The sequence below is a fragment of the Ctenopharyngodon idella genome, chromosome 24, assembly GCF_019924925.1.
Source record: "Ctenopharyngodon idella isolate HZGC_01 chromosome 24, HZGC01, whole genome shotgun sequence".
Lineage (NCBI taxonomy): Eukaryota > Metazoa > Chordata > Actinopteri > Cypriniformes > Xenocyprididae > Ctenopharyngodon > Ctenopharyngodon idella.
This window is the reverse complement of record NC_067243.1, coordinates 19,961,702-19,988,245: the sequence shown is the minus strand read 5'-3', so window position 1 is coordinate 19,988,245 and position 26,544 is coordinate 19,961,702. Positions and strand designations below refer to the sequence as shown.

Here is a 26,544-nt window from a genome sequence, read left to right as displayed (position 1 = left end):
CATTTTTTAGCAATAACATATAAACCTTCAAGACAAACCTACAATAAACTTTGAGATTAAAGGGTTAGTTCACCCAAAAATGAAAATTAACCCATGCATTACTCACCCTTAAGCCATCCTAGGTGTATATGACTATCTTCCTTTAGACAAACACAATCAGAGATATATTTAAAAATATCCTGGCTCTTCTAAGCTTTATAATGGTAGTGAATGGGGGGCGTGATTTTGAAGCCCAAAAAAATGCATCCATCCATCATAAAAATAATCTATACGACTCCAGGGGGTTAATAAAGGCCTTTTGAAGTGAAGCGATGGGTTTTTGTAAGAAAAATATCCATATTTAAAACTTCACAAACTAAAATAACTAGCCTTCAGCAGACGGCCGTACGCATACTGCGCAAGTCGATTTTCGCCACAAGAGTAACCCCTGATGCGATGTATGATGCAGGATGTAGAAGTAGCGTAAACTTAGACGCCTGTCGCGGTTTAAACAAATAGGGCTTTGACAAACTCTCCTCTTCTCTTATACCAAAATGCTCTGATATTTCTCTTTAAAATTTATCGTTTTAGACTTCTAATTCATGACGGGTGTTTAGTTTTGCTCTCTCCTCTGCGCTTCCGCTTTTGTCATTGCGTCATGCGTCTGGTCACGGGTTACTCTTCTGCCGCAAATCGATGTGTACGGCAGTCTGCCGGAAGCTAGTTATTATAGTTAATAAAGTTTTAAATATGGATATTTTTCTTACAAAAACCTATCACTTCACTTCAGAAGGCCTTTATTAACCCCCTGGAGCCGTATAAATTATATTTATGATGGAGGAATGCATTTTTTTTTTTGGCTTCAAAATCTCGCCCCCGTTCACTACCATTATGAAGCTTGGAAGAGCAAGGATATTTTTAAATATATCTCTGATTGTGTTCGTCTAAAAGAAGATAGTCATATACACCTAGGATGGCTTGGGGGTGAGTAAATCATGAAATAATTTTAATTTTTGGGTGAATTATCCCTTTTTCCTACACTCGTAAACATCTTGTACATACATTTGTACATACCTGTATATTTTATAAACTCAATCAAAAGGGGGAGGAAAAACACGTTCAGACTGCAACTCATACTGTGTGAGAAGAAAATCTCTCGTGATGAATTTAGGGCAAATTAATGCGACAATAACGCACGAGAAAATGTGCATGAACATCAAAAGGTATGTTGAAAAAATATATACTTGTAGTTGTAGTTCTTTTCTCTTTTTTTTTGAGTAGTTTTTTTTAAGGAACATAACCTCACCTTTGACCTGACTTACTATGCAACACAAATTTATATAAGGAAAAACTTTTTTACATACATTGAATGTGATCACAGCTATAAAGCAAGATTTTAAGTGAATGTTGACTCACATTTCAGTCTGTTCCTCACTTAAAGCTATCTAATGACATCAAAAGACTTAAAATATAGTGCTTTAGACATATTAACAACTTTATAATGCTTTTATAGTGCTTCATCTGCCATTTTGACAGCCTGTTCACCACCACTTTCACTGTATGTAAAGGGGCAGCATGAACATTCCTCAAAACATCCCCTTTTGTGAAGAAATAGTTCACCCTTATATCATTCCAAATCATATGACTGACTTCCTTTTAAGTATATATATATATATATATATATATATATGTATTTTTTTTTTTTTTGAGTATTGAGTGAGTATTCATTATTATGCTCTATTCCAGAAAGAAAGACACACCTGGAATCTCTCGTCAGTTTCTCCTTCTCCCATTTGTTTCAGAAGATCTCCGCTGGCCTGTCCGATGCTGCCCGCCGCTGTCAGAACAGTCTGTCTGGGCTGTGGGGTGATATTGGCACTTAAGAAATGACCCACATACGACCACCGCAATGCAATGCAGAACTCAATGCACGGCTAATCACATCCTGTCTATCAGCTCTGCACCCCACTACAATTACCCTGTCTAGCACAAGCCAAACAAGTAAACAGATTGTGACTGTGCTCTGTAAACCAGGAAGGAAAAACACAGCTTAACGAGTTCATTATCAAATCCGCCTGTAAACAGCAGTGCGTTATTGGCGGATTAGATGTGAAGGGGCCAAGGGGTTTGCGTGTTTGCATTCGTCACCTCTCCAGAAGCTGGTTCCACGGCTCTGAGCAGGTCAGACACAGCCCCTGTGAGGGTCCGGGCGGCCCCCATTAGATTCTGCCCACTGCCCACCTCGTCCTCCATCAGAGCCGCCAAGAGCTTTACTCCCTTGGACATCTCCGTCAGGTTGGAGGAGATGGTGGTGATGGCGCAGCCCACGGCGGTGTAGTCCGTGTCTGTAGGGTCACCTGGAGCGAATGGAAACAGAGATGGACAAAGAGGGTGATGAAAAGTATGAAAGAGTGAGAGATTTAAATGGATAGTTCACCTAAAAATGCTAATTCTGTCATTCATTATCCATGCATTATGGAAATTAAGGTGGTGAAAATGACATTTCAAAGATTTTTTTGGAATAAAGTGGCACACTTTGTCTCGCTAAGGTTAATTACATAGCTATTATTTTATAAATCTTAAATACTTAAATCATAAATACTTAAATCATATTTTCTCACTTTCTGTATAAATTGACAAGAGCTGTTATTGTTAACTAAAACTATTAACAACTGGTTTTGGTGAATAAAATAAAATAAAATAAAATAAAATATTTAGATGAAAAATGTAAACACAAATTAGAAAATAATGTCTTGGCAAGTTTAAATACTAAAATTATTAAAACTAAAACTGAAATAAAACATAAAATTAAAACAAACTAAAATTAAAATGAAAACTGAAAATATAAAAACAAAAGCTCAAAATATTAATTAAAACTATAATAGCATATAAATAATATTCCAATAACAATGAAATTAACAAAATTACAGCTCGAAAATGATGCACAATAAAAATTTATTTTTTAAAACATCACATGACTCATTTCACCTTAAACTCTTTACTGACATGGTCACATGGACCGTGTCACCACAACTTAATTTTTTTTTTTTACTTTGTTTAGACTATTATAGTTGTAAACATGTAATAATGTATATTTTTATTACTGACTTTAATACTTAAAGACTTAATTTGAAAAGAAAAAATAAACAATGAATCGATAAACTGTTGAATTGTTCACTATAAAACCAGGAACAGGTTCAATTTTCTTTCATGTCTTCAACAAGCTCCACTCAAATGTGCAACATGTGTAATAACGTGATCATTATTAGTGAGCTCATTCAAAATGAGATCCATATGACGCCAAACACATATGCATTCCATCTATAGTGCGCACGTCCACACATCACATTATATCCTAACAAGCTCTTTAGGGCATGAGAACAGATGTAAAGGAAAAAAAAGAAGAAAAAAAAAAACAGTAAAGTTTGAGCTGGCTAACAGGCAAATCTCCGCACTATCAAACAGATGGCACGAGGAGATTAAATCCAGCAAAAACCTGGTCTGGTCCGCATGGAATCTCTCCAGAATGCGGGAAGGAATACACAAATCCTGCCAAGCAGTTCAGCTTCAGGACAACAAACTTCACATTCATTAATGGAAATATTTATTAGTGCAATTGGAGAGTGACTTATTATTTAACAGTGAGTTGAAACTAATTTTTCCATCTTCGTTTGTTGGTTTAAATTAATATAGTAGCTACTGCAAGACTTCATGTGTACATTTCTTCTAAATCATCATCGTTTTTAAACATTTGTGGTATTGGACAAAGGATATTTCTTCAATTATGTTCGACAGTGCATATACACATCACAGGAAAATTACAGTATGCAATTTTTTGGAAAAGTCATGATCATTTCCAACATAAATTTTATTTTTACCACATCGTTTGTCTTGCTTAGGCTAATTTCATAGCATGTTATACTTACTAAAAAGGTTACACTTTATTTCGATGGTCCACTATGCTAACTACAATTAACTTTGCAACTACATGTCAACTAAATCTCATGGGAGTATTAGTAGACTGTTAGGTTAGGGTTAGAGTTTGGGTTAGTAGAATAAGTTGATATGTAGTTGCAAAGTTACTTATAGTCAGTAGAATTTGTGTTGTGGAAGCATCAAAATAAAGTGTTAGCAGATATTAAGCAGACAGTCTAAAATACTCTAATGACTGCTAGTTGACATGTAGTTGCAAAGTTAATTAAAGGGGACCTATTATGCCCCTTTTCACAAGATGTAATATAAGTCTCTGGTGTCCCCAGAATGTGTCTGTGAAGTTTCAGCTCAAAATACCCCACAGATCATTTATTATAGCTTGACAAATTTGCCCCTGTTTGGGTGTGAGCAAAAACACGCCGTTTTCGTGTGTAGCTTCAAATGCAAATGAGCTGCTGCTCCCCGACCCCTTTCCAGAAGAGGGCGGAGCCTGTACAGCTCATGCTTCGTATACTCCGGCAACAACAAAACTGGAGAATCTCAAGCAGCCAAAATGTCAGAAATTGTCAGTAACGGTGTTCAGCCTTACATGTTCAAACCGGAGTCGGACACTGATGGAGAAATTTAGGAAGCAACAGGATGTTTCTGAATGGTTAGTGGATAAATTTATGTAGTTGTTGTGGAGTTAACTTTATTTAACTTATCGATTAGCATGTTCTGTCATAATCATCTATAAATTGTTGTAGAGGTGCTCATGTGGGAACTGTAGTAGGATGTTGGTATCGACCAATCTTTCATAATCAAATTTTGTGCAAATCCAGCATTGAACTGACCCTCGTTTACGAAGCAGTCAGGCGTAAAATGTTTTTGCACAAACATATAAGACATTTTCTTCATAAATGAAATTCATCCACTGTGTCCTCAGTGGCTCAGATGCCTGGAGTCTCTCTTATGTTCACTGGTACATCCAAAAACAGAACATTTGCAATGTTTATGTGGCACAGACAATATATCAATAGGTGCTATAGCGAGGATTTAAACAATGTAGACTATGCGTGACTTTCTTTTTTAATATTTTTAACAAATTGAAAGTTGGACAAGGGAAAACAAAATCGATACATATAAGCGCTTGAAAAGAATCTAAATAAATTAAGGCATTTTTATTGTGACCACATAAACAAAAACATACTAAACATGTATTGTTTTGTATGTCAATGAAGGTACAGATGGTTTATGGGTAATTTCTCATTCGGTCACATACCGGCAGTGAGGTTGACCACTGATGCAGTACCAGCCGTGATGGCATCCACTTGGGAGTGAATCTCGTGTTTGGATTCATCCACCTTGTTCTGAACCCACATTCTGGACGCCTTTTTTGAGAAAAGAGAGGAGAGTTAATACTAGTGTATTTATGTCTTTTTCTGGTGGCTTTTTTTCCCACTAAGAAATATCAAGGTTATGTAAGCGCAGGTAAATGATCAATGACAATCTCTGCAATTATAGTCAATAAACAAACAATAATTGTACAGCAATGCCACAATACATTACTGTAATGTCACAATATGAAACCTTCATATGAAAAACCACATAATGAAGCTTTTACACTAGTTTGTGGCGCATATTCTGGCTCAATATCCCTCATGGGATTTGAACTAGCAACATTCAACTGCATAATAAATCACACGCGGGGACATACTGTATAAGGATCTTTCCTCCTAATACCTTTACCCACATAAAATCAGACAATATATGGTTTACAGCAGTACGAACAATCATTATTTTTGTACCAGTGCCACAAATATTACACCTTTTACAATTAAACAACAGTTATTTTTTTGTCTCTGTATGATTTCTTACCATGTCTTGTCCCAGTGGTGGAAGATTATCAACCTCTCCCAGGTCAGCTTGTGCCTGCTGGACAGCCTGCATACTGGTGTTGATAGTTCCCATCAGTGCTTGCTGGGCCAGACTCTGATGGCAAAGGAAGTAGTAATTTAGAATACGATATTCAGAAAAATAGGCCTTAAAGACACTTAATACGCATAAACAAACCAGATATGTATCTTTTAGCGCATTGCTGTGTTATAAAGTGAGTCCGAACGCAATTCTTAGCATAGCCACATGGGGCGCTAATTAACATCAGCTGTCTTCATTAGTTTTCAAATCATATCAGAGCAACAGTTTAAAGAGAGTCTTGTTGAAGTTAGTTCAGTTTAGTTAAACTGTATAGCTAGTTACCTGAATAGTTGCAATGACATTAGTCAAATCGTAATGAAATTTCACGGGGAAAAAGTCCAAAGAACTCTTTCACTCTATCAATCTTTCACCCATGGAATCCAATTGAAATGACTAGATTTCGCCTGTGAAAATTCATCAAACAACCGTAAATGTGAGGCCACCTTAACACATCCAGTTTAATGCCATAATCACTCATAAATTTTGAGTAAATATTCATAAATTTCGAGCCTCCTTGAGTTTGGAAGGTTGTTTTCACAAGCAAGTACTCAGGGACTACATTTGCAATGTATTGGTAAGTGATTTGTGCCTGCTTTGTGTATTTGTGTAGAGTATGTTTCTGTAACTCAGAATCAACCCTGGCGGGATTTGAACCCACAACCTCATGGTTACCAGTCATTAACCAATAGGTCACAGTGCAAAGGTTTAACAAACACCACAGAGAAGCAGGATTATTATAGTTAAATTAAACTAAAACCATTTTTGTTACTCGAAATAAAATAAATGTTAATTAAATAAAATATACAAACTTTATTGTAATAAATTATAAACTTTACAAATTTTATTTCAGAAAGTTGCCAAGGCAACATTTCCCATTTTTTGAAAGCTGCGCAAATCACTTCTCTGAAATCTTTATGAAAAATATTATGAATTTAAACGCATTTACAAGGCAAGAATAAAAACTGCTGCTGCACTTAAAGTTTGAGAAGGCAGGTGAAAAAAATCAATGCAAGTGAATTAACTGAACAATATTAATTAACTGACAATATCAATGCAAGTGAATTAACTGAATTAAAATAATAATTTATATAGGTTCACAAAAAAAAAAAACACGTTAGCTTAGTCATTTTAAAAGCTTTATATATTAAAGCTCGTATTTATATGCATATATTTATTAATGTAAATGCAAAGTTTAATAACAATAATTGTCAATTCATATAATAATTATAATTCATATATTATAAATATAATAAATTATTAGAGGCAAAAGACAAGCAATTTTGTCTGCTTTAATTTGGAGCAAGAGATACAGGAGTAGTGGCTTTACTGCATCAGATATGTCACTTTGCTCAAAGTCATAAAACCGACTCCGGAGCAGGTTAGCCATGTAGCGTAAGTTACCATCGCGATGAAAGTGAAAAGTGAAGGCCAAGTATGGCAACACACACTTGGAATTTGTCCTCTGAATTTAACACATCCAGTTAGTACACAAACATCAGGAGTAGTGAGTAGTGAACACACACACCCGGAGCAGTGGGCAGCCATTTTTGCTATAGCGCCCAGGGAGCAATTGGGGGTTAGGTGCCTTGCTCAAGGGCACCTCAGTCATTTCCTGCTGGTATTGAGACTCGAACCCACAACCTTCGGGTTACTAGTCTGACTCTCTGACCATTAGACTCTCTAACCATAAAAACAGAGTTTGCTCAAATTAATCTCAAACTTACCTGGGCAGCAACTGAAACTAGTTTCATGCAACAGGCCTCTGAAAGCAGAACTACATATGGTGCGATCTTGACACAAACATAAGCGCAGTTGCGTTTTCTCACCAGAGGGGGCATGTGTCCTCTGTGCATCTGTCCCGTGGTGATCTGCTGTTGAGCCGAGGGCATGGTGCCCATGTTGAACGTGTCGGGGCCTCCTATTGACCCCGACCGCATGATGCCAGGCAGTGCCACCGACCCATGCTCGACTCGACCGACCCGATTAAACTGCTGCTGGAGGATGGTGGACCTACAAACAAGCAATGGCTCATTATTAGAAGCTGTCAGGCTGCATTCACTCTTATATCTGTGAATGATGGTTGTTATTGTTACGGTAATTACTGACAGCCATTAAAATCAGCTGAGCAGCACTTCCCTATTCGCAACAGGAAAACAGACGCTTCAGGCACTATTGCTTAATTACAGCTCATTGTGAGAGGCCGCAATTTTTGGATTATAGTGCTAAAAGTAACATGAGTAAGTTGGCACGAGGACAGACGCAGGCACTGATGCCCAACGTCTCCCCCTCTCCTACAGAGAGAAGTGGGATGCCGTCGCCCATAACAACCACTTTCCAGGCAGCACTTGAGAGGACATGACCCATCTGTATATCCGATTCTGACAGAACCAGAGCCCAGGCTGGATAAAAGAGATGCTGGGAAGAAGTGCCATGCGAAGTAACTTTGAATATGATGAATATAAAAAAAAAAGTTCTGCTAGCCTGGTTAAACCAGTAGCTCAGATTTGATGAATATATATTAAAAAAAGGTTTCTAAAAATGCTTTTTGCATTTTCCAGATTTAATATGATTTTTTCCATGACAAATTAAATCAAAAGTTTAATTAATTTAATTCAAATTAATTAATTTATTAAAATAAATGAATTTTCTTCTTACTTACATTTGATAAATCACCAATGAAAAGCTTATTGTCAACCCTATTACCTTGATTTCGTGTAGTAAAAATTGACTAAATTGATAAATGAAGATTTGTAGAAATGTAATTAAATTATTCTTTTAAGAAGCACGACTTTGAGTAATACTAAATTACATGGTAAACTGTCAACCCTGTTACCAAGGTTTTGTATAGTTAGCAACTGATTATTGAAAACTGGATATTTGTAGAAATATCAGCATTACATTCTCTTTATAGTATCATGACCATGAGCAAAAGGCTTGTAAGTAAAACTAAACTGTAAAAAGCTCAACCCAGTTATCATGATTTGTATAGTAAACTTTAGATAACTGAAATTTGAATAATCAAAAATATCAGCATTAAATGCTCTTTTTAAGAAGGACTTTGTAGTTTGACTTCGACTTTGAGCACAAGGCTTGTGAAGTCAAATTAAACAATCAACCCTGTTGCCATGATTTTCTATAGTAACAAGTGATTACTCACAGCTGGATATTTGTAGAAATTGTTTAACATTTAAATTATCTTTAAAAGAGTCAAATTTGTAATGTTAAATTACATGGTAAACTGTCAACCCTGTTACCAAGATTTTGTATAGTAAGCAAATGATTATTGAAAACTGGACATTTGTAGAAATATCAGCATTACATTCTCTTTATAGTATCATGATCAAAAGGCTTATAAGTAAAACTAAACTGTAAAATGCTCAACCCTGTTATCATGATTTGTATAGTAAACTTCAGATAAATGAAATGTGGATATTCAGTAATATCAGCATTAAATACTCTGACTTCGACTTTGAGCACAAGGCTTGTAATTTCAAATTAAACAATCAACCCTGTTGCCATGATTTTCTATAGTAACAAGTGATTACTCACAACTGGATATTTGTAGAAATATCAGAATTTAAATTATCTTTCTAATGTCATGCTGAATAATAAAAAAAAAAGAGTCAATTTTGCAATGTCAAATTAAACTGTAAAACTGTCAACCATGTTACTGCCAATCTTCTTACAGTACGTTTCTGAAGCCATAATTATATCCCAAATTTAATTACTGTAGCTTGATATGGCGTAATGCAATTTATTAACACTTAAACACATTACTTGTTTGGTAGAATGTTTTAAATCTTACAGAAATGTACTTACAACTTATCAAAATGTAAAAGGCAGCCATTTTACAGAATGAACTAAATACATAAATATATTTAGTGAGCCGCTGAGAAATAGTGAAATACAGGAAAGGAAATATTCACACATTCACTATCTCTATCTCCCTCTTCCAGGAACCTGATATCTTAAATGGCGCCTTGCTGATGATGTAGCACTTTTTGTGAAAATAATAATCTCTCTCGTTTTCTCAGCACCTTCCGCTTGAAGGGTAAAAGGGAAAAATGTGTCTTTATCTCGTGATTAAAAACAGCAGAGTGCAACCCGAGCATCTACTCCAACGTCATTAGACACCTCAGTTCCACTATCAGTCGAATACAAATGAAATGCAGTGATTCAAAACAACATTTTTAGGTGTGTAATCACAACGCAATTACAAATGTGACATTGTGAAGGAGAAAAACATAAAACAGAGATCTCCACTGACTTTTTCGGGGATACAGATTCTTCTAGCATGGTGGATTCCTCATCACCATCCAAACCAAACCGATCTTTACTCTGTTTCTGTAAAATAACGACAATCGAGGAAAACATTTGAGTGAATTGATGACAGCAAAATTATGGAATATCTTCATGATGGACAATTTAGGATAGTTCACCCAAAAAAAGTTATTCTATTCTAACAACATTTAGGGTGAACTGTCCCTTTAATTCTCATGTGTTGCAGAGCCAGTGACTTGCTTTCTTAAGGATGATGTCAATGTATCCAGCGATGAGTTGTGAGATCTGCTCCCCTTCTGTGGTCTGGACGGAGTAATAGCTCTCCTGGTACTCGCCGAAATCCTGCACAAGGCCACACACACGCACACAAACATATATCAGATATGAGAAGCACACATCAAGGCTGTCTTCTTGTACAGTGTGGATGGATGTGATCTTTCTATTTTAGCTGACAGGAAGTCAGCCAACTGTCCTTGGAGCACAAGTGCTGTACATGAGATGCTATAAGTGGCTCTTAATGGTGAAGCAGAACTGCACATCACACAGCAAGGTTAAAACACTCATGTAAAAGAGGACTAGGGCATTTTATCGAGGAAAAAAAACAACAACTATTATTACGTTATAGCCACAACATTTTTACAATCACGTTAGCTGTTACTGGCAATACAGCTCAATATGAACCCGATATTAACTCTTTCCCCGCCACTGACAGAATTTTCCGGCTTTCTGTGTTTTCACTATTATATGGTAGGGGGCGCTATTATGTATCTTCTGAAAGAGTAGAGAATCTCTGGATCAAAACACAGGCAAAAATGGAGCAGAAACAAGCGATAAAAGCTTTGCTTTGAACATTATAGTCTTTAAAAAAAAAGTGATTTTCTCAGCTTTTTTTTTCAAAATGCTTTTTTTTTTTTTTTTTTTTTTAAACTTATCCACATTCAAGTGTTGATAAAAAAAGAATGCATGAAGCTAGAACAAAATTTGTATTTATTAATTTTTAGCAGAGGCTCTGCTCTTTATTTTGATATATTGCATATAACATATAACAAAATATTCTAGGGCCATGAAATTGTTGTGAAAATGATAAAAAACGCTGGCGATAGCTGGCAACTTAAAAAAAAAAAAAAAAAAAAAAAACATTGGCGGGGAAAGAGGTAAGCATAGCCAAGTCAAAATTTCATTCAATATCAGAATGATAAATGAACACAACACACTCCAAGGCAGCAAACTTTCATTTCTTTCATCTTTGCCCCCCATTGTGCTATTTTCAAGTCTTTAAAGTGATTAAGCTGGATTCATGCTGGTTTATATAATTAAAAATTCCTTTACACTTGAATTTCATTAAAAAAAAAAAAAAAAAATTAGATTTGAATTAAACATTTTTCTATCAATGCTATTAGTGTATAAATTATTAGTAATGCACATTAATATTATATAAATGGAATATATATAATGGAATATATATATATATATATATATATATATATATATATATATATATACATACATACACACACACACACACACTTTACACACACACACACACACACAGTGTATAAATATATATATATATATATATATATATATATACACACACACACACGTATATATACATACAATATAGTATGTATTATATTTCATACTATATAAAATTCATACTATGTAAAAGATAATAGATAATATATAAATGGAATATATTATTTTGAGTTATATTGTATTTTATTTTATTTTGGGGTTTAATATTTTAATACAAAGTAAAAAATAACATACAATGACACTTTAGTCACACTAACAAACATAATTTGTTTGCAGATTATATGACAATGACATTCGTATGTAAGCTTGTTTCCGCCACTGAATAAAAAAAAAAACTTTTTATTAACTGTGACTTTTTTTCTCAGAATTGTGAGTTTATATCTCGCAATTCTGACTTTATAACACGCAACTGCGACTTTATATCACAAATTGTGAAATATAAAGTCAAAATTATGAAATAAAAACTCATAGAAAACTCTCAGAATTGGACTTTATAACTCGCAATTGCGAGTTTATATCTTACAATTCTGAGAAAAGAAGTCAGAATTGCGCAATTTTGATTTTATAACACACAATTGCGACTTTATATCACGCAATTCTGACTGTATATCTCACAATTCTGACTGTATTTCTCACAATTCTGACTTTATAACTTGCAATTCTGACTTTATAGCTCGCAATTCTGACTGTATTTCTCACAATTCTGACTTTATAACTTGCAATTCTGACTTTATAACTCGCAATTTTGACTATTTCTCACGATTCTGACTTTATATCACGCAATTCTGACTTTATAACTTGCAATTCTGACTTTATAACTCGCAATTTTGACTGTATTTCTCACGATTCTGACTTTATAACTTGCAATTCTGACTTTATATCATGCAATTCTGACTGTATTTCTCACAATTCTGACTTTATAACTTGCAATTCTGACTTTATAACTCGCAATTTTGACTATTTCTCACGATTCTGACTTTATATCACGCAATTCTGACTTTATAACTTGCAATTCTGACTTTATAACTCGCAATTCTGACTGTATTTCTCACAATTCTGACTTTATAACTTGCAATTCTGACTTTATAACTCGCAATTTTGACTGTATTTCTCACGATTCTGACTTTATAACTTGCAATTCTGACTTTATATCATGCAATTCTGACTGTATTTCTCACAATTCTGACTTTATAACTTGCAATTCTGACTTTATAACTCGCAATTTTGACTATTTCTCACGATTCTGACTTTATATCACGCAATTCTGACTGTATTTCTCACAATTCTGACTTTATAACTCGCAATTCTGACTTTATATCTCACAATTCTGACTTTATATCATGCAATTCTGACTTTATAACTTGCAATTCTGACTGTATATCTCACAATTCTGACTTTATAACTCACAATTGCGAGTTTATATCTGAATCATAATGAATATATAGGCAGTGAATATATAGGCAGGACATGGGATATATTCATATCATAGTGAATATATAGGCAGATAAAGTGAATGAAGAGTCAAATGAACAATCCAATCACACTGTAGCTCATGTTAAATGGCGTGAATAACGTACCAGTGTGAAGCTCTTGGGTGAAGCCGCCCACCTCTTCACAGTGGTCAGGGGCCACTCCTGCACCACCTCTTTGGTCTTCTCATCCACCCTCATCACTGACTCTTTGGTAATGCCCAGCAGACGCGGGACCAACTTATTCTTGCTTTTCATCTTCTCCTGTTGAAAAATAACACATGGCGTTTGTGTATTGTGTGGCAGGGACTGAAATATACAATGGGATGCTGATTGCTGACTTCATTTCTGTATTTATATGATTACTAAATTTGTTTTGCTCATTAATCATTTTGAAAGAAGTGTCGCACTGTTTGCGGTTTAGTGTCCTTATTTGAACTCCATCCCTCAGCAGAATAACAGATTGTTTAATCGCTACTTTGTATTAAATAAATACTGCACTGACTCCCTGAAATACTTAAATTAATGTTAAGACTGGTCAATTGTGGCACATCCTAGTATATATTATATTATATTATATATTATATAGACATTATATGACATTAAATATATATATAGACATTATATAGACATTAATTATATATATATATATATATATATATATATATATAATACATATATAAATACTTTTAGCTAATGTTCTTTTAAAATTTACAGTCTTTCTGTTCAAGGAAAACAGGCGAAAAATATTGATGACTCATCCTGTACTACAGCACTTTTTGCCCAATCAAATGCCCATTACAATAAGAATGCCCCGCCCCCTGATACCACTTGCCTCCACTTTGCATGTGGCAAAAATTTCTTCAGTTGTGACCAAACTAAAACACATTGGTTATTTAAAAACAAACAGAGCTCTTTGATATACCCTGCCCAAACTTCCTGTTTCAACAGGAAATACATCAACACAGTAAAGAAAATTGTCATGCAATCTCACTGGGTTTTAAATAGTTTTGAAGTAATCCAGTATGCAATTATCTGAATACTATTTGATGTTGTTTATACATTAGAACAGCATTTAACAGACGTTTTAGTGACATTCATGATTCAAAATGTTTGTGAATTGACTCATTTGTGTTGAAGAATCTTAAAAAAGACACTTCAAATGAGATGGTTTCCAGATTCTTTGCTCCTTAATAGCCGTCATGGCGACTTATGTGTGAAATCTGGTTTACGAAATCATATAGTTGCACACTGATACCGAATTAGAGCATCAGAAAGAGGCTCACATAGAACTGTGGTTAATATTAGCCACAAAAAGCATGCACAAATGCATTTTCACAACATAGTACACTATCCAGTCACTTTTGGCATACTAATTCAATATTCTATGATCTAAAGCGTGCCAATCCTAATATTGCACATACTGACATCTACTTGACATCTTCTTAAAGCTAATGTGCCACATGACCACGGCCTGGTGCTTTCTTCCATTTCCCTTTGACTCTCTCTTTCTCTCTCTTACACACACACACACAAATACACACACACGCACAAGGCCCAAAACAATTGCCTGCAAATGGCATCCTGCCAGAGGCCTCGGACCGCCACACAAATACATAAAAAAATAAAAATAAAAAAACCCCACTAAACGTTTAAATGACCTTTTGTGCCGAACATCTCAGAACTATTGTTTTCACCTGAGGGTCGAAAATAACAACCTCTGATAAGAGGGCATTATAAATAACAGCAAGACCCGCTGATATTGTTTATGGCCCTCATGTGCGATTGACCTCACTTTTCAAGGGTGAGGTTTATGCAATGTGGGTAAATATAGATTTTTTTTGGTAAATGTTCATTGTCTAATTGTCAGCATCAGTCAGGGACGTTGCTTTTACTAATTCAAAGCAGTGCAATCTATTGTTAAGCCCTATTAATTTGAAACCGGGCACTTAGCAACACTCCACTAATGACCTGAAACTGATCCTCGAGCGAGCAGCTTGTAAATCTTCCTCTGTGTGCCGTACAGATTAAAAATGCTTAATAGTCTTCAAAACACAAACAGAACTGGAATAAATGGCAACACATTCTAAGAACCCTGTATATGGATAAACATTCACAGGCTTATTTGCTTTACTCTAACAATTAATTACAAGGCTCTCTTGAATACTTGATTATGATTGGTCAGTTGCACAATCTCTCCCTCTCTCTGTCTATATATATTTATATTATAAAATGTAAAACACATAACCTTCAAGATTGTGAAATATATACACGTCAACGACGTGACGGGTCATTTTTTTTGTCCAAAGGCCTTAATAATAATAAAAAACAAAGATATGACATCCAAAGGTAGTACAACTAGATCACTTTTATTAAATCCAAAAGGTTTTAATTATATTTTGCTACATATAAATGTATTTTAAAGATTTTGATGTGTGTCAGAGGTCATACGGTTTAACCATCCAAAGGCCAGTACAGCCATTTCATTTGTGATTAAAACATCTTAAAATGTAATAAATATATATATTTTTTATTCTGGCATGATTTTATAACATCATATATCAACATAGTGCAAAATGGTATTAAAATTATGTGTAGAAGTCGTTGCTTTGTTATGAGAAAGAACGTCCGGAAAAAAGAATCTCATTGATGTCATTCGCAGTAACCAATATAAAGGGACCATTTTGGATCAAGTCATGTGTTTAATACCATGTGACAGGATGTGACATCATCATTTAGACACCTGCAAAGGACCACATGGTTGTGAAGCAAAGTTACTCTCTCTTAACTATTTGAAAAATTCATGTTTTCACTTGCTCATACGCATATCTTGAAACATCAGGTCATTCGGTACAACCGCTATAAAACATGGAAAATGTTGTAATATTTTAAAAACTTGTACTAAATATAAAATGCTTGATTGTCCTTTTGCTAGCTAGCTAGATATCAGCCTGTTAGCATTGTTTGAAAATATCGTCATTCGGTATAACCAAAAGTGTCATTCGGTTAAACTGAAATTTTGGTTAAACCGAATGACTTTTTTGGTGACAAATTTTGTCCATCTTGTAAAAAAATGACAAAAGCAGTGTTAATTGATTATAAAAACCACATAATCTCATTGTTAACACTTAATAAAACTTCAAAATTAATTATATCTCCATTAGGTTTTTTTTTTTACACTTTTAAAAACCTTATTCGTCAATGACCCAAATACATACATATACTAAAACTACTTTTTTTTTTTTAAATGAAAGAAGCCCCTTATGCTCACCAAGGCTGCATTAATTAAAAAAATAGAAATATACAGTAAAAACAGTAATATTGTGAAATATTTTAATATATTTTAAAAGCAGAAAAGCAGAAATTTCAGCAGCCATTCTTGTGTCCCAAAATGAAGGGACGGCAATGTCTGAAAATAAATGTAAAACATTTACATCCAATAAATAAATAATTTATTATAATAGGTTATGATGATTCTATTTATTTAGATTATGATCATAATAATTATTATTATTAATTTCCATATTTTACTATTAAAGGTATGGGTCTACAATGCAACAATAAAATTTATACAAAAATGATGAATAATATTTTATAATGAAAGCTTGATAAAAATTTCCATGACAATTTTACAATTTTAACGTGACCTTCATATAAAAAAGTAGTTGAAGAAAACAATGTTTTGCACATTTTATGTGTCTTCACTTGTATTTTCTGAGAGCAATGATAGTATGAATTATTTAATTGTCTTTCCAAACACTCTTTTTGTTGTTTTATTGTACAGTCCAGTGTTTCCTGCACCGCTATTTAGCAGCAGTGCTGCGCCACAGTCAAAGAAATTATATTTTACTCGACTTGTGTGCTTACAGTCTGAATTGAATGTGATAAGAGAAAAAAATGTGTCATGAAATAATACAAGGATAATAAATCTTAATAATATCCTTCCGTTGTGTAATATTAACTGGCTACATGCACACGCTGTTTATCTGCATTTTAAGGCTTCAAACATGACTCATCCAATCATAATTTAGAGTTTTAACTTTATAATACTCGCCTTCACCAGGAAAAACGACACTCCGTATGTGCGTAGAGACCTGGCAAGCTTCACGTACTTCACTTTCGCCTCAATCTCTGTCATCTCACCACAGCTTTTGTGATCCTGGTGAGGAGATTAAATAAAGAACATTTCTAGGCTGTTGTGGGATTTGAACCAACAACCTTTTCCAAATTCCCATTTCTGTTTTCACTCTTATAACTTAATATTTTATCAAGGTGGGCTTTCTAGGCAAAACAAATGAACTGTCAGAAATCAGAAGTCCTTTCTCAAGCTGAATAAATGCTGAACAGGCACTTTGCACAAATATGGTACACTTTGTTGTCCCATTTATTTTTTAAAGTAATAGAGGAACAAATCGACAAAAACAAAGAACATTAATTTAACATGAAAAGTAGCAAGTTTTAAACATGTTTGTACGTCACACTTTTTTATGCCAATGGTAATTAAAATCATTTGAAGCTATAATTTTGACAATCTACTGAATTGATATTCTGTACATTTTAGTAAAACAATTTTAATAAAACAAATGAATTCATTATCTTGGTAACTCTTTACAATAAGGTTTCATTTGTTAACATTAGTTACCTATATTAGTTAACATGAACTAACAATGAACAATACTTGTACAGAATTTATTCATGAACATTATTTTTTTTTAACTTACATTAACAAAGGTTAATAAATGCTATACAAATGTATTGCTCATTTTTAGTTCATGTTTGTTAATGCATTTACTAATATTAACAAATGAGACCTTGTTGTAAAGTGTTACCATTATCTATTATATTTTTAATTACCAAAAGCATATTTAGATTGACTGATTTTACTTTATTGTCCACCAATGCTGAAATTCTGAATATAAATGTTACAAGATGTATCCCATATGTTGCCTTATAACACATAATTTCTTTCCCTATTAAAAATAGAACATTCCTTAAAATTGTGACGCTCAAAAATTACATAATTTGGATCTTTTCTACAGCAAGGTGGGAATAATTCCAATTTTCCATCTTCTCTGTACAACTATTGTTGTGTTTACAGCAATTGTCAACTCAAACATTCAACCCTGTTACCCAAGTTATTTAAACAAATAAATCAATTAAACAAACAATTTTTTTTATTAATAGAAAATTTATCAATAACTACAAACTAAGCTTTGATCCCAGACCTAAATTTAAGCTACATTTTCAACCCTGTTACACATTTGTTTGTAGAATTTTGTATAAAATCAAATGTTGATATTAACTTGACGTTAAAAAATTAATGGGGAAAAGACACCAGGGTAAAAACAGTATTTAGACTGTATTGAGGGGTGTCGCGATATACCGTTATTGACGATAATCGTCAATAATGGTCTATCGCGATTTTTTTTAAAAAGTATCGTTATCATGTTGGAGATAACAGTAACATTTAAAATGAATAGTACACATATGATAATATGACAGCCTAATCCATTTTTTCAAGATTTCTATAGATATTGCAATATATCGTTAATGTGAATTCTTTTGGCCACGATGATCATGTAGTGAAAAATCTGATATCGTAACAGCCCTAGTTACAAATATTAGTAACAGGGTTGTAAAAACTCAAAACCTCACAAGAATGACCGTAAAATAAAACCATTCATCATCTAATATTTATCTCGACCTCCTGCAATCCATATTTTCTTGAAGTTTAAGCACCTCTTTTCACTGACCATGTTTTGAAAATTTTAAAAACCCTTCATTTTTAATGGTTTCAGGCTGTTTTCTGTGTCTTATTCATGGACAGTTTCTAATAGTATGTTTTCCTGGAGTAAAGTCGACACAGGGTCACATACCTGAAAGATTCTCTTCTCCGCCCCCCTCTGTTTGATGTATTCTTTTGGTAGGAACTCCTTCAGGCTGCAAATACATTTCACATGTTTACACTCATACTACACAAACATTTTCCCTCAGAGCAGAACAAAACACATGAGGTCATCCTGGCGGGAATTACATCTTCATAAAGAACGCCCACACCGATTCTTAAGGCTTTCAGACATCACAGAATTCTTGCAAATAATTGTCTGGACTAAAATGTAATCAGATAACAACTGAGGGTGTGTGTTTTGTGTGTGTGTGTGTGTGTGTTACAATGACAGTGCTGAATGGGCTGCATATGATACCGCAGCTACAAGGCATGTGGTCTTACTCTAAAAATCCTGGCTTGTGTTTGTGCTCCACGTGGGGACCAAATTGGATCTGAGCCTGAATTCCAGCGAACTCACAGGCCTTATCAAAGGACACGGGGTGGGATCCGTTCAGAATGTCATCCCTGGCCTGAAACAGAGACAGGAAACAAGAACAGATGTTACAGAATGTAATAAGAGTGTTAAAAAAGATGTTACAGAAGGTGTGTGCTGTATTCGTCAACATCTTTAATGAACATTTAGAGCTGTATATCTATGTGTATCTATATTTGCATCTATTTATCACCATGAAATCAAAATGGACAATTCCTGTTTTTTAATTGAATATTGCAGTATTTATTATAATGATTTATCTGTGCACATAATTATTATTATTATTATTTTTTTAGATTATGTACCCTTGTAATCTTTAATCAAAATAACTTCCCCTCTCTCTTATGGTGAAATCTCTTCTCTTCTCTGATCAAGTGTTTACTGCCGCAAGGGCGGGACATCCTGTCACTCACATGAGATCAACCAATAGCAAACCACAACCATCCACACTCTAAAAAACGACTGTAAAAAAAAAAAAAAAAAAACGAAACAAATTTATACAGTAAAATACTGTTTTCCATTGAAACAGTGATATATCATAAAAACAATGCATTCTGAGTAATATTTGTCATTTTCGAGAAAGCCTATAGGTTACTTTCTCGAAAACGACTAATAATGCATTGTTTTTACGATATATTACTGTTTCAATGGAAAATGGTATTTCACTGTGTAAATTTGTTTATAGTTTTTTTAGTTATTTTTTAGAGTGAATTCCCCATGGAAAAAAGTCCCGCCCTACATTTGTTCTTGCTACTGAAGCCGTTTCACTCAGACATACCTCACGATAGGGAAGAAAAGATGATCGCAATTTCCCTTTTAATGAAAAATTTAAATTTATTAAGGGGTTTGACTGGGGAAAAAAAGTCTGGGAAACCCTGTTATATGGAAAATTGTTTTGTGAAGATTCTTTAAAAATCCTCCCTTTGAGCATACGAGTTTGGAACCAAGTTATGTTTCAATAACAGTGCGGTGATGACAGTGAGCGCAGTCTAATATTACTAACGGCCTGCGGCCGCTATGAAAGCTGACACCCCATCTGTTCAAGTGTCTCCTGATATACACCTGAGTATAGTTCAGTTTCAAAACCGAAAGGTTGCGTCTTACAGAAAAATTTTAGCACCATACCTACACGACCGCCAAGTGAGTATCTACAAAATAAGTGCCGTCTATTTGCAGAGCCAAATTTGTGAGTTTTCAAACAATCTGGATGAAGTAATTAAAAGCATACACACTTGTTTCTGAGAGTGTATACTTGGCCGAGATTTAAGTGTGAATGGGGAATGAGGTCATGGAAGTTTTACATCATCATAAACAAGTTCATGTGTGAGCGGCCCCGCCCTCAGGACATCCACCAATCATCCCGCATCGCTCCCAGATGACATCAACATGGTAACAGTAGCAGATACAGTCAGTGAGGGTTTATGGGAACACATCATGACAACCTCAGATATGACGCGGTCACGCCCCCAGAGCAAAGCAGAGAAATCCCCTTCAGCTTGCCAAACACTCCTGAGTGCATACATGTGTAATAGACTGTGTGTGTGAGTGCGGTTCTTCTGTTTCTCAAAGTATGTGGGTGTGTGTGGCACCGTGTCAGAGAATTTCATGGGGGCGTGTGTGTTTACTACAGAGGAAGAGAGAGACAGAGGGAGATTGAGGAAAGGGAGGAGAAGTGTTACTCTGTGTGTGTCCTGACTCATGTGCACCCATTCACCAGCATAAAAAAAAAAAAAAAAAAAAAAAAAAAAAAATGCATCTATCACTTACAAAAAAGTACCATGGTATTCTTTGCCGAAGCACTGTAGAGTACAATGTAAATACCAAGGTACATGAATATGGTAATAGTAGTACCATGGTAATACCATGAAATCCTTGCTTTTTGGCGGGTGTACCATGTTAATACCATGTTTCTGGACATGGTAGAATATGATAATCAAAGTACCATGGTGATACCATGTTTTTGGATATTATGGTAATAGATTATGATAATGGTATGATAAAGTACAATGTACATTGTAAACAAATATTAGTACTTTTGTATTTATCACAGTTTCTTGATTTTACATGTTTTTAGAAAAATACCATGTTAATACTATGTTTTTTTGACAAGGTACAGTGGGTAATGCTGTGTATTTGTGTATTTTTGTCATTGAAAGCAAATGTCGTAATTTAGATATGGAAAAAATGCGGTTTTACAGATGCTAGAAATGTGGCTTTCAAATGAAAGACTGATATCAAAGAGCATACCTAGGTTCCTAACTGATGACGAAGACTTGACAGAGCAGCCATCAAGTGTTAGACAGTATTCTAGGTTATTACGTGCTGAGGTTTTGGTCCAATAACTAAAACCTGTTTTGTTTTTTCAGAATTAAGTAGGAAATTACTAGTCATCCAAATATTTATATCAACTATGCATTCCGTTAATTTTGTGAATTGGTACAGTATGTTTTGTCAGGGTGTGAAGAATTATAAAGCTGAGTAGCATCAGCGTAACAGTGAAAATTAATGCCATGCTTCCTTATGATATCTCCCAGGTGTTTTATGTACAGGGTGAAAAGCAACGGTCCTAGTACTGAGCCTTGAGGTACTCCATACTGACCTTGTGATTGATATGTCAAATCTTCATTTACTGCTACAAACTAATAACGGCATAAGCATGATTTAAACCATGCCAATGCAATTCCACTAATGCCAACATAATTTTTGAGTCTATTTACAAGAATGTTGTGATCGATGGTATCAAATGTAGCACTAAGATCCAGTAACACTAATAGAGAGATACAACCATGACCGGATGATAAGAGTAAATCATTTGTAACTCTAATTAGAGCAGACTCAGTACTATGATACGGTTTAAATCCTGACTGGAAATCCTCGCAGATACCATTTCTTTCTAAAAAGGAACATAGTTGTGAGGATAGTACTTCAGTACCATGGTTATTGAACCAAATACTGCAATATTATGTTTTTTTTTTTTTTGAACAATTGTACTTAACCATGGTTTTCTTAAAAAAATATCTTGTAGTACCACATACATACTATACTATGCTAAAATGAATATGGTAACCACAGTATTATCATGTTTCTGAACATGGAACTGTGGAAAATTGGACATATTGTAAACACACATTTCATTACAAGGAAACAGTCGTTTCTTTTCCATGTTTTTCATTTAAACCCAGAAACACTGACCATATTCAAGGAATTAAGTGGTTAAACATTATTTAATACAAGATAACAAGTGCAGGTGATGGAGTATGTGCGTGTTTGTCAGCGGGCAGTTGCTCTGGACTCCTCAGGCAGACACACTAATGCATCTGCAGTGAGCCATGTGCTCCAGAGACTCGCCTGCTACAACAGCCTCACGGCCTCGAGGGAAAACATGCACTAGTGCAGAGCTCCTTGAGTGGACACACACATTCGTACTAGACTCCTCACACACACATTTACATACATAAACCCGCTGGCCGTTTTGTGACACTAGTCCTTATGACTCAAACCAGAGAGAGAATGAAATATGTTTGGTTTGAATGTGTGACAACATCACGTGTAAGACCATGTGCAAACTAAGAATGATGCAATAAAACATCATAAAACAAATTTCAGTTTATCAGATTGTTCAGTTTCAGAATGTTGTGTTTTGTGATGATTATTTTGATTGCATTAAACTAACCATCAAAATGAATGTGTTATTTTTTCCAGCCATATTATTTTCATGCCTCATGCTGGTTAGCTCCACCCACAATTAAATCGCATTGATCATTGAAATGAAGTGTTACCTAAACAAAGAGATAAATCCCAAGTACCATGTCATCCCAAGCTATAGTAAGTGGTGACAAAACACTAGCATAGCCTTTATCGCATTAAACTACAATAAAATCTCATTGGTCCAAATTCCCATACAGGTACATAACAAACAACAAACATGTTTTGCGATTTTTGGCATATCACATTCATTGCGATCTGAAAAAAACTATGCAATACTCAAAAAGTGCCTAATTAGGACAAGGTGTGAAGCCTGTTTACATGCTATTTTTCCCAGCCCTATTATTTTCATTGCGTCATGTTGGCAAGCGCCGCCCACAGTGAAATCTCAATGGTCCAAATTCCTATATAGATAAATAAACATCAATTGTGTTCTGATTATTTGTGGTTTCTGGCATTGCAAACTGGAAAAAAGCTAATTAGGAAGAGATGTGAGAGAAGAGTGATCCATACTGCTTACGGGGAGGAAAAGACAAATCGACAAATCAGCAGCTGTGAAGATAAGCACACTGCCTTTTAGGCTGACCAATAATTCATTCAGAAGTGCAAAGGACTATTTCACTGCTTTCATAAAACTAAAAGGACAACATCTAAATGCTTAAATGACGGTGCGATAGTGGCTCTGAGAAAGTAATTAATTGTTAGAGCAGGTGGCGATGAAGAGGTTTTGGCAAACTGGTGCAATACAGTTAAACCAGCCAAAAGACAGATAGAGGACAGACAGAATGTCAGTAAAAGAGAATAACAACAAGTCAATAAAAAAAAGATTATCGTTGAAATCAAACATAATTATCAATAATTATACAAGGTGTCAAGATGAAGAACTTCCAGGTCAAGAAGCTGTCACTAAAACTCACTAGCCAATGAGAAGCCTCCCCTGTAAGCCCTGCCCACACAAGAGGACGTGTTGTTTTATATTATATTATATTATATTATATTATATTTTTCATAACATGCCATGAAGGACAATAGCATCGCATGACAAAATTTTGGTTTCTTTTTGCCAAGTCATATTGGCTAGCTCCGCCCACAGTGAATTCTCATTGGTCAAAAACATCAAATATAATCTAATCGGCTGTGAACCTGACATATCTAGTTAGGATATGGTCTGAAATAGCAAAAGAGCAAAAAAAAAAGTGAGACAGAAATGATCTTTTACCTGTACATAGAGGAGGTTGAGCTGGACTGGATCACGGGAGTCTACATTCTGATCAGAATAGAAGAACTTCCTTCGTAGAAGTAGTATCTCGCTTTCCTCTACACCCTGCTCCCGAAACGTCCGACTGTGGTCTAGCCAGTTCACTGCAAATGAAACATTTGTCATTGTTAGCATTAGCAACTTTTTCAATGTTGTGTATTACCATCACAGTTCAAATCCAATAAGCATATAATATGGGGGGCTATGATACCAATTATTATGTCAATAAAAGATTTGGACTGTGTAAAGTTTCTTTAAGCCTGTATAAGAATCTCTCAGTGTGTGTAAATCTGGCGGGGCGGTTTGTTTCTGTTTGCTAATGTTTTTTTCACAGTTGCCAGGAGCCTCACAATCATCATCTGTGTGAAGTTTGGCTTTCAGCTTCTCCATCTTCCTCTCATCTCGCAGGAGGGTTCGGTCTTTCTTCAGCGTTCCCATTCCATCCTCTCGCTTCTCCTCCACCTGCTCTTGGATCAGTGAGTACTCCTCATAATTAGTGATTCCTGTGGAGCACGAGATCATCATATATATTTACTGATATTAATATATTTAAAATATATTTACAGATACAGATAAATGCCAGATATTAGAAATGTATGTTATTTAGTTTAAATAAATTAAAAATAAAACATTAAAAACTAAAATCAATCATTTTAAATGCTACAAGTGAATGTAGGCATCACACTATTATAATGTACAGTATTAAAAATAAATATTTACTTTGAGATTGGCTAAAGATTACACGAAACTGTTATTAAATTATTCGTGTTTTTAAAAGATTAAGTTTAGAGAATTAGATAAAAATAATGGTAATCTAAATGTAAAAAAGAAAATTAGCATGCACGATACATAGATAGATAGATAGATAGATAGATAGATAGATAGATAGATGAAAGACAGACAGACAAACGACAGACAGACAGACAGGCAGACAGACAGATGACAGACAACAGACAGATGACAGGCAGACAGATGGCAGACAGACAGACAGACAGACAGATAGATAGACAGTCAGACAGACAGACGAAAGACAGACGAAAGACTGACAGACAGATGACAAGACAGACATATTGACAGACAGACATATTGACAGACTGACTGACAGACTGACTGACAGACTGACAGACAGACAGACATATAGATATAGACAGACAGACAGACAGACATATAGATATAGACAGACAGACAGACAGACAGACAGACAGATGACAGACAGACAGACAGATAGTCAGACAGACAGACAGATGAAAGACTGACAGACAGATGAAAGACTGACAGACGACAGACAGACAGACAGATGAAAGACTGACAGACGACAGACAGACAGATGACAGACAGACAGATGACTGACAGACAGAAAGACAGACAGAAAGACAGATAGATGAGACAGACAGACAGATGATAGATAGATAGATAGATAGATAGATAGATAACTCTAATACTAATAACAGTATGTTATTTCTGGTACCTTCTAAGCCCAACATTTCTGTCAAATTTAGATAAAGGAAGGACCCACCTATCCTGCTGCAAATGGTGACCAACAGCTCCCCTACTGTTTTGGAGTCATCCACCATTATGGTTTTAATGGTTCCGTCCAGCATTTTGATCTTCTGAGGTCTTTGTTTTTTCTTGTACTCCAGGACGTCCTGTACATGAAAAGAATAAGTGCTGAAATAAAGCTTAGAACTTTGTACGAAAGTCTGAAGAGAATGCAGATACATCTAATAATGTGATTTACCCCATTCCGCAGCATGTAGTAATCAAGGGTGCGCCCTGATTCCAACCAGATTCCTTTCCTGGGGTCATCATCGGACAGGAAGAGCCCGTAATCTGATGCTGCAATAATTTTTACATAATTAAAACAATTCCTTGCCCCATGGAAGTAGATACCTAATCAAAGAGATCCTGTTAGGTCTACAAATATGGTCATAATAAATATCAAACTCTTCATTAAACCACAAAGCAATTTGTCCATTTCCAAAAGGAAACAATTGACATTTATAAGATGAATCCAATTCATTGTGGCCATCGAGGGCAGCAATCATGTGCACCGCACGGGATGACAGTCATATAACTGTAGCTGTGCGTATAATGAATGCACACAAAG

General features: G+C 34.9%; 1 protein-coding gene across 2 annotated transcripts in view; it reads right to left on the bottom strand.

Moving 5' to 3' along the window:
* tln2b (talin 2b) overlaps positions 1-26,544 on the bottom strand; it is a 169,127-nt gene that overhangs the window by 63,159 nt on the left and 79,424 nt on the right. For both annotated transcript variants that reach the window (XM_051884143.1, XM_051884144.1), the window contains exons 3-17: positions 26,176-26,273; positions 25,954-26,083; positions 24,788-24,940; positions 24,399-24,541; positions 19,384-19,511; positions 19,031-19,094; positions 17,209-17,313; positions 13,263-13,418; positions 10,390-10,491; positions 10,136-10,212; positions 7,695-7,878; positions 5,770-5,883; positions 5,174-5,282; positions 2,128-2,336; positions 1,740-1,838 (exon numbers count right to left, since the gene is read on the bottom strand). In XM_051884143.1, coding sequence (XP_051740103.1) covers positions 1,740-1,838; positions 2,128-2,336; positions 5,174-5,282; positions 5,770-5,883; positions 7,695-7,878; positions 10,136-10,212; positions 10,390-10,491; positions 13,263-13,418; positions 17,209-17,313; positions 19,031-19,094; positions 19,384-19,511; positions 24,399-24,541; positions 24,788-24,940; positions 25,954-26,083; positions 26,176-26,273 — 1,871 coding nt within the window. The remainder of the gene's footprint in view (positions 1-1,739; positions 1,839-2,127; positions 2,337-5,173; positions 5,283-5,769; positions 5,884-7,694; positions 7,879-10,135; positions 10,213-10,389; positions 10,492-13,262; positions 13,419-17,208; positions 17,314-19,030; positions 19,095-19,383; positions 19,512-24,398; positions 24,542-24,787; positions 24,941-25,953; positions 26,084-26,175; positions 26,274-26,544) is intronic.